Source organism: Amphiura filiformis, chromosome 9, assembly GCF_039555335.1.
Source record: "Amphiura filiformis chromosome 9, Afil_fr2py, whole genome shotgun sequence".
In the NCBI taxonomy this organism is placed as follows: Eukaryota; Metazoa; Echinodermata; class Ophiuroidea; order Amphilepidida; family Amphiuridae; genus Amphiura; species Amphiura filiformis.
The window spans coordinates 47,338,040-47,347,874 of NC_092636.1; the positions used below are offsets into that span (position 1 = coordinate 47,338,040).

General features: G+C 36.4%; 1 protein-coding gene across 1 annotated transcript in view; it reads right to left on the minus strand.

The window, feature by feature from the left end:
* LOC140161061 (ATPase family gene 2 protein homolog A-like) overlaps nucleotides 1–8,125 on the minus strand; it is a 35,934-nt gene extending 27,809 nt beyond the window's left edge. The window contains 1 exon segment of the mRNA XM_072184449.1: nucleotides 7,765–8,125. Coding sequence (XP_072040550.1) covers nucleotides 7,765–8,002 — 238 coding nt within the window. The 5' untranslated portion in view covers nucleotides 8,003–8,125.
* Nucleotides 8,126–9,835: the final 1,710 nt, after the last annotated feature.

Genomic DNA, 9,835 nt, shown 5'->3' on the forward strand with positions numbered 1-9,835 from the left:
TCGGATCTTTCTTCTTTCTGGCAACACGTGCGTGACTTGCCACGTTTCGCCCTAGCTCTGTTATGCTTTGACAGTTTTTGACCATACTTGGTCACGAACACCACTGACCATGTCCCCATATGTGACATGACATTGAACTCCATTTGACCTTTGACCTGCTGACAATGACAAAAATGTGATTTTTACTAAAATGCTTCTTCTTCCACAAATAACATGTGATGGTGACATGCTTAGGTCATGTGACTTGACTTTGGTCGGTGTCTATAATTTATTCACAGATTTTGGGTCAAAGGTCATTAAGGGGTCATTTCCGGTCTGAGAGCTAAAAATATTCCAAAAATCACTGTTTTTACAAATTACATAGCAGAGTGCTGTCATTAGCACACATGCATTGCTACTAACCAGGGTCTTTGGGGTGTCTACAGTTTTGGGGTCAAAGGTCATTAAGGGGTCGCTTCCGGTCAAAACCCAAAAATCATCAAATATGTTCATTTTTTTTTTATCTCAAAACGTAACCAGACCAGAGTGACATAAACTTCATATATGCATTAGTGTTACCCGATGTATGCACAGTATTTTTATTTTTTTGGTCAAAGGTCATTTAGACGTCATTTCCGGTTTTAAGCTAAATAACTTCAAGAATTTTTATCTCCATAACTAAACATAGTAGATTTTTTAATTTAAACTGTAACAATGCATTTTCTCGGTGTAAATGAGGTTTTTTTATATTGGGGTCAAAGGTCATTAAGGAGGTCAAAACGTCAAATTTGCAAAAAATGTTTAAAATTATGGAAAAGTAGCTGTATCTCAGCCTATGGAAGACGGATAAAGCCCCTACATGCTACTGTGATGCACCATTAATGGTGTGAGATGTCCATAAACTTTAAGACTGGCATTTCCGGCTCCGGCTAGGTCCAGATCTGTAACCAGATCTAGTTCTTTCTTCTTTCTTCTGGCAACAAATTTCAAAATGCTTCTTCTGCTACATGTTACATCCTACAATGACGTCACTTGCACATATGCATCGGCAATATCCAGTGTCTATAGGAGATTCACACATTGGGGTCAAAGGTCATTAAGGGGTCATTTCCGGTATAAAACCAAATATCTTCAAAATGCTTCTTCTGCCACAAATTACATAGTAATGCGTTGATGTCACTTACACATATGCATCGGCTATATCCAGTGCCTATAAATTATTCACAGAATTTGGGTCAAAGGTCATTAAGGGGTCATTTCCGGTCTAAAAGCTAAAAATATTCAAAAAATCACTGTTTTTACAAATTACATAGCAGAGTGTTGTCATTAGCACACATGCATTGCTACCAACCAGGGTCTTTAGGCGTGTGTACAGTTTCCTCGAGGTCAAAGGTCATTAAGGGTCGCTTCGGTCAAAAACCAAAAATCATCAAATATGTTCATTTTTTTTTTTTTCAAAACATAACCAGACCAGAGTGATATAAACTTCATATATATATGCATTAGTGTTACCCGATGTATGCACGGTATTTTTATTTTTTTGGTCAAAGGTCATTTAGATGTCATTTCCGTTTTAAGCTAAATAACTTCAAGAATTTTTATCTCCATAACTAAGCATAGTAGATTTTTTAATTTAAACTGTAACACTGCACTTTCGTGGTGTATATGAGGTTTTTTTTTTATTTTTGTCAAAGGTCATTAAGGAGGTCAAAACGTCAAATTTGCAAAAAAAAATGTTTAAAATTACGGAAAAGTAGCTGTATCTCAGCCTATGGAAGACGGATAAAGCCCCTACATGCTACAGCGATGCACCATTAATGGTGTGAGATGTCCATAAACTTTAAGACTGGCATTTCCGGCCCCGGCTAGGTCCAGATCTGTAACCAGATCTAGTTTCTTCTTCTTTCTTACAAGCCGACGACGAACGTCGGCTTGTTCTGTCTTCTTCTAATTCTTTCTTCTTTCTTCTGGCAACCAATGAAAATGCTCTAGCTCCGCCAGGCATTGACAGATTTCAACCATATTTGACCCAAATGACCACTGGGTTAGGCCAAACCTTACATTTGACTTTGAGCTGGCTGTGACCTTTGACCTTGACCTTATGGTCAAAAATGTTGATTTCACAAAAAATGCTACTCCTTCCACAAATTACATGCAATGATCATCTGACTCATGCATATGAATCAACATGTGGCAGTGCTTAAAACCTATCAAAAAGAATTGAGGTCAAAGGTCATTAAGGGGTCATTTCTGGTAAAAGTCTGAAAATTTGTAAGAAATATTCAAAAAATCACTGTCTTTGCAAATTATATAGCAGAGAGTCGCCATTAACACACATGCATCGCTACTAGCCAGGGGGTCTTTAGGATGCCTACAGTTTTGGGGTCAAAGGTCATTAAGGGGTTACTTCCGTCAAAAACTAAAATTATCAAAAATGTTAAAAAAAATTATCTCTTAATGTAAACAGACCAGAGTAATATAACCATCATACGTGAATCAGTGCTACCTGATGTATGCCTGGTATTTTTATTTTGGGGGTCAAAGGTCATTAAGGGGTCACTTCCTGTTTTTAGCTAAATAACTTTAAGAATTTTTATCTCAACAACTAAACATAGTAGAATTTTTTAATTAAAATTGGAACAATGCATTTTGACAGTGTAACGTAAGGTTTTTTTTTTCATGAAGTCAAAGGTCATTAAGGGGTCAAAAGGTCAATCAAAAATATAAAAAAATAAAAATCCATGTATAAGTTCCGATTAAGCTGAAATTCACCAGGAATCTTTCTTATGACATCCTAAGCACAATGCAAGAGCAGTTGACCCCATCCGTGACCCAAGGGTCAAGTTATAGGGGTCAAAGGTCAAATTTCGAAATTGCTCCAATCGAGCTGAAATTCAACAGGAATTATTCTTACGACATTCTAAACATGTTAAAAAGATAATAATATTTATGACCCCAAAGGTCAAAGTTTAGGGGTCAAAGGTCAACTCGGGCGGCTTGTACTCAGAGTCTGTTGACTCTAGTTCTTTCTTTCTTCTGGCAACCAATCAACTGCATCTAGCTTCGCAAAGGATTGACAGATTTCAACCAAAGTTGACCCAAATGACCACTTGGCTAGGCCAAACCTTCCATTTGACTTTGACCTCGCTGTGACCTTTGACCTAGCTATAATGGTCAAAAATGTGATTTCACAAAAAATGCTACTCCTTCCACAAATTTCATGCAATGATCATGTGACTCATGCATATGAATCAACATGTGGCAGGGCTTAAAACTTCCTAAAAAGAATTGAGGTCAAAGGTCATTAAGGGGTCATTTCCGGTCTGAAAGCTAAAAATATTCAAAAAATCACTGTCTTTACAAAATATATAGCAGAGAGTCGCCATTAGCACACATGCATTGCTACTAGCCAGGGTCTTTAGGATGCCTACAGGTTTGGGGTCAAAGGTCATTAAGGGGTTACTTCGGTCAAAACCAAAATGTTCAAAAATTTTTATCTCAAAATGTAAACAGACCAGAATAATATAACCAACATACATGAATCAATGTTACCTGATGTATGCATGGTATTTTTATTTTGGGGGTCAAAGGTCATTAAGGGGTCTCTTCCTGTTTTTAGCTGAATAACTTCATGAATTTTTATCTCAAGAACTGAACATGTTAGATTTTTTTAATTAAAATTGAAACAATGCATTTTGTCGGTGTACATAAGGTTTTTTTACATTGAGGTCAAAGGTCATTAAAGGGGTCAAAAGGTCAATCAAAAATTTTCAAAAAATCAAAATCCATGTATAAGTTCCGATTAAGCTGAAATTCACCAGGAATATTTCTTATGACATCCTAAGCACAGTGCAAGCGCAGTTGACCCCATCCGTAACCCAGGTGTCAAGTTATAGGGGTCAAATTGCGGCTTGTATTCAGCGTCTGTTGACTCTAGTTTCTTACCTAGCCGGGACACCGGCTAGGTCTTGTGACGCTATCGGATCTTTCTTTCTTCTTCTTCTGGCAACATTTTTCAAAATGCTTCTTCACCTACATGTTACATCCTACAATGACGTCACTTGCACATATGCATCGTCTATATTCAGTGTCTATATGGTGTTCACAGATTTGGGGTCAAAGGTCATTAAGGGGTCATTTCCGGTATAAAACCAAATATCTTCAAAATGCTTCTTCTTCCACAAATTACATGTGATGGTGACATGCTTAGGTCATGTGACTTGACTTTAGACGGTGTCTATAGGGTGTTCACAGATAAGGGGTCAAAGGTCATTAAAGGGGTCATTTCCGGTCTGAAAGCTAAAAATATTCAAAAAATCACTGTTTTTACAAATTACATAGCAGAGTATTGTCATTAGCACACATGCATTGCTACTAACCAGGGTCTTTGGGGTGTCAACAGTTTTGGGGTCAAAGGTCATTAAGGGGTCGCTCCGGTCAAAAACCAAAAATCATCAAATATGTTCATTTATTTTTATCTCAAAACGTAACCAGACCAGAGTGACATTAACTTCATATATGCATAGGTGTTACTCGATGTATGCACGGTATTTTTATTATTTAGGTCAAAGGTCATTTAGACGTCATTTCCGGTTTGAAGCTAAATAACTTCAAGAATTTTTATCTCCATAACTAAGCATAGTAATTTTTTTTATTTTATACTTTAACAATGCATTTTCTCGGTCTCTATCAGGGTCTTTTTATATTGGGATCAAAGGTCATTAAGGAGGTCAAAACGGCAAATTTGCAAAAAAATGTTTAAAATTACGGAAAAGTAGCTGTATCTCAGCATATGGAAGACGGGTAAAGCCCCTACATGCTACAGTGATGCACCATTAATGGTGTGAGATGTCCATAATAGCCGGTCAAAGGTCAAACTTTAAGTTAAGACTGGCATTTCCGCCCCGGTTAGGTCCAGATCTGTAACCAGATCTAGTTCTTTCTTCTTTCTTTCTTTCTTCTGGCAACCGCAATCAACTGCATGTAGCTCCGCAAGGGATTGACAGATTTCAACCAAAGTTGACCCAATGACCACTGGGCTAGGCCAAACCTTCCATTTGACTTTGACCTCGCTGTGACCTTTGACCTAGCTATAATGGTCAAAAATGTGATTTCACAAAAAATGCTACTCCTTCCACAAATTTCATGCGATGGGGACATGGTTATATCATGTGACTGGACTTTAGTCGGTGTCTATAGGGTGTTCTCAGATAAGAGGTCAAAGGTCATTAAGGGGTCATTTCCGGTCAAAGTCTAAAAAATATTCAAAAAATCACTGTCTTTACAAATTACATAGCAGAGAGTCGCGATTAGCACACATGCATCGCTACTAGCCAGGGTCTTTAGGATGCCTACAGTTTTGGGGTCAAAGGTCATTAAGCGGTTACTCCCGGTCAAAACCCAAAATCATCCAAACTGATCAAAAAATTGTATCTCAAAATGTAAACAGACCAGAGGAATATAACCATCATACATGAATCAGTGTTACCTGATGTATGCACGGTATTTTTATTTTGGAGGTCAAAGGTCATTAAGGGGTCACTTTTCTGTTTTTAGCTAGATAACTTCAAGAATTTTTATCTCGACAACTGAACATAGTAGAATTTTTTAATTAAAACTGGAACAATGCATTTTGTCGGTGTACATAAGGTTTTTTTTCCATTGAGGTCAAAGGTCATTAAGGGGGTCAAAAGGTCAATCAAAATTTTTCAAAAAATCAAAATCCATGTATAAGTTCCGATTAAGCTGAAATTCACCAAGAATATTTCTTATGACATCCTAAGCACAATGCAAGAGCAGTTGACCCCATCCGTAACCCAGGGGTCAAGTTATAGGGTCAAATTATGGCTTGTATTCAGCGTCCTGTTGACTCTAGGGCCAGAGCCAAAATTCCTGTTTGTGGCGGGACGGAATTTTGATAGGCCTTTTAAATTGTAGCTCTGTGCCTGTTTATTTTATGGATTCTTTATGTTCTTAATATAAACAAGTAAGTTACAGACAACATTCACACACAAGAAAATTAGTCCTAAGAATCAACACGTTGCCACAGTAACACAAATTCATTGATGTGGCGGGACGGAATGATAAACTTCATGTATTTGTGAACACAGTACATTTGTTGAATTTTTATCAAAAGTACTGGGATAAAACATTTGTTTCTAACATTGGTATTAACTTCAACTATCCTTCTTTTGTTATAGGAGGAATTATAAAATTCACCCCTTCTTTATAGTACGCTCATTAATTTTTTAAATCATGTCAATGTGGCGGACGGAATGTGGCGGACGGAATTTTGTCCACAATGTCAAAATCAAGAAAAAAAACAATTGATTCACTTTAAAACTGACAAAAAATTTTTTTCTTTCACTTCCAATGAAAAATTATTGCAAAATATTGACTGCGAAAGAAATTTTTCATAGATTCCTGAACTTAAAAAAATCATCTCAAAATGTGGCGGCGCGCCGTGTTTTACACCAAAGACCCTGAAAATAGCATTATTGCTGGCATCCTACCACAAAAGGCCTGAAATAGAAGAAGTTAAAATGGTTTTGAGCCTAGCAAAGTTGATGAATTCAATTTTTATGTACTCAGGAATGTTTATTACCATAATAGTTGATATTTTGGAAAGTTTTGACTAAAATTTGTTTTTTTTCGTCCCTTCCGAACGTAAAAAATCACCTCAAAATGTGGCGGGACGGAATTTTACACATATTTTAATTTATTTCTTTATTTTTGCAAAGTCCACTGACATTTTTTTTAGTGCTGAAATTGTCAATACAGAAGACCTTTATAATACCATAAACAAAAAAATCCTATCTTTTTTAAATTAGCAGTAACATTAAATTTAACAATTCCGTCCCGCCACACCGAGAGGGCGTTACGTGTGTATTTTATTGCTTGTATTCCAAAATTGACGGGCAAATTTTACTTTTTTTTTTTTTGATTCATAATCTTTGGTAAGTGGTCTATTAAACCAGAGGAGAAATTCACTCCTGTAACAATTTCTAAATTTTAGGTTGAGTGATGACCATTTTTGGCTCTGGCCCTCTAGTCAGTTTTGGCTTTGTTTACTCAAGAGCTTTAATTTGATATATAAAATCAATGCAGTTTGATGGCAAATTTGAATTCACCTAGCATACCTATTAAAAAATGTTTTCAGTTTTGGCTTTCTTTACTCAAGGCAAGGGCTTTAATTTGATATGTAAAATGATGCAGTTTGATGTAGTCAGGATTATGCACTTTCAGTTTCTCACGCGCTTGAACGGGAATTGGATTGCGTATTTTTCGATGTCTAGTGAGCAAATTTCTTCAATATTTTGAGAAAATGATGTCAAATTTTCTATTCTATATTGTTTGGTAATAATGTCCTTTGCCAATAGTATGTTTAAAATTCTGAACCCTTCGCAAGGGTGCCGATTTCGGCAGAACTTTGATGATAATTTTGCCTTTTTGGACACTAAAATGCATTCGATCCTTAATTTTGTTTCAACCGAGTCTTAAATTAGCAAGCACAATAAGGTTGGTACCACTTTTATATACATTGATGAAATTTTAAAGATTTTTTTTCAAGTTTCTAACCGGCGCAAATCGTTAAGTGTGTATTTCCCATTGACATCCAAAATGGCATATAAGCCAGTCCTCAATATACATAGGTACGGCGTATATAGGACTGGCAAATTTGAATTCACCTAGCTGGCATACCTACTATATGGTGAGGAAGGAACAACTATTGAACTAGGGCCATGATGTTTCGGGCTAGTTTGTGGCTGTGCCTGGCAAGCTTACCCTTTTCTGCTGGAAGACAAACCACTGCATGCAGCACGCTGTTTTGAATAAACCCATAGTTTCTTGGGCTTCTATCACCACTTTGCGAATCAACACTCTCGTTTAGAAAACTTCCATCGTGCGTATTACGTTTGCGACAGTCGGAAACATGGCGAGCCCAATCCTTGTTGGTAATCAGCAATTTACACGACTGACAGGAACTCCAGTCGGACTTTCCAGATTTCTTTTTGCTTGACATTTTCAATCATCTAATATTAAAATAGTTTAATTTACTTCTTTAAGGTTAACAAATATGTAAAGTGAGCAAATAAACAGAGTTTCTGTGATATAAACAACAAGTCTAATTTCGCGAAACACACATGGTTTACTTTTCTAAATGACAGTCCTCAGAGTAGGTGCAGTGTTACTATTCTCTAACAAATTTTTCTCAATGCAAAGCAAAATATATATTTATTATTCTTTATAAAAATTAAAAAGTATATTTTACAAGTAAAATTAATATTAAAACATACCAGTATGTTAAAAGTGTAAGCTACTATTTTACAGACGTGAATATTCTTAATTAAAATGATGAATAGTGTAAAAACACCGCTAGATTCTATCAGTTGCGGTTGTTAAAGGGACACTCCGCTGGTGTGCGCCGCTGAGATTATTAAAGGAACACTTATTGATTCGGGGAGATCAAACATTTAGAAACGCAATTTGTTTTGCAGAGATCCTACATATCTTGAAAATTATCATATATTAAAATATATGCCACAAAGGACGAGTTTTGATGTTATTTTCTTTCATAGAAAGAAAGCATTGTGACAGTTGTGAATTTTAGAAACGGGTGCCCGGCGCGGCGATCAGTTTGAAAATCACAAGGGCCGTCCACAAAACCCTTGGTATTTTTGAGCGACAGTGAATCAAGGTAGTCTTAAAACCATTAAATAAGCAAAAGAAAACAGGTGCTTGAACGTGAACTCCTCATATTTTGCACTCAATACCATTTTCCTGAATTACAAAATTCCACTGATTTATGAAACCGCAGGTGGTTTAACGATCCCGCAAATAATTTTTTCTTTATTTGCAATTTTCACAAAATTTGGTTCCTTTCCTGCATGAGTCATGTCTGTCTTATCTTGTTCCAACGACCACTGTTCAAAAAGCGCTCTCTATGCAATTCCCAAGATGTAGGCCTATCCGGGGTTCTGACAATTTTCCCTAATGGTCATAAAAATTGATATGTTAGGGACCGTTCACAAACACTTGTAAGGGGGGGCTGATGCAAAAAAATTTTATCGCGGAAATTTTTTGGCCCCCCCCCTTTACAGCCTTCGAAAATTTCAGGGCCCCCCTTTTTGACATGAAAATTATGGGTCAACCCCATAGAAAAGCATATGGGCCTAAACTCAATTTTTCCAAAATTAAAAAGTATATTTTTACAAGTAAAATTAATATTAAAACATACCAGTATTTTAAAAGTGTAAGCTACTATTTTACAGACGTGAATATTCTTAATTAAAATGATGAATAGTGTAAAAACACCGCTAGATTCTATCAGTTGCGGTTGTTAAAGGGACACTCCGCTGGTGTGCGCCGCTGAGATTATTAAAGGAACACTTATTGATTTGGGGAGATCAAACATTTAGAAACGCAATTTGTTTTGCAGAGATCCTACATATCTTGAAAATTATCATAGGCCTATATTAAAATATATGCCACAAAGGACGAGTTTTGATGTTATTTTCTTTCATAGAAAGAAAGCATTGTGACAGTTGTGAATTTTAGAAACGGGTGCCCGGCGCGGCGATCAGTTTGAAAATCACAAGGGCCGTCCACAAAACCCTTGGTATTTTTGAGCGACAGTGAATCAAGGTAGTCTTAAAACCATTAAATAAGCAAAAGAAAACAGGTGCTTGAACGTGAACTCCTCATATTTTGCACTCAATACCATTTTCCTGAATTACAAAATTCCACTGATTTTTGAAACCGCAGGTGGTTTAACGATCCCGCAAATAATGTTTTCTTTATTTGCAATTTTCACAAAATTTGGTTCCTTTCCTGCGTGAGTCATGTCTGTCTTATC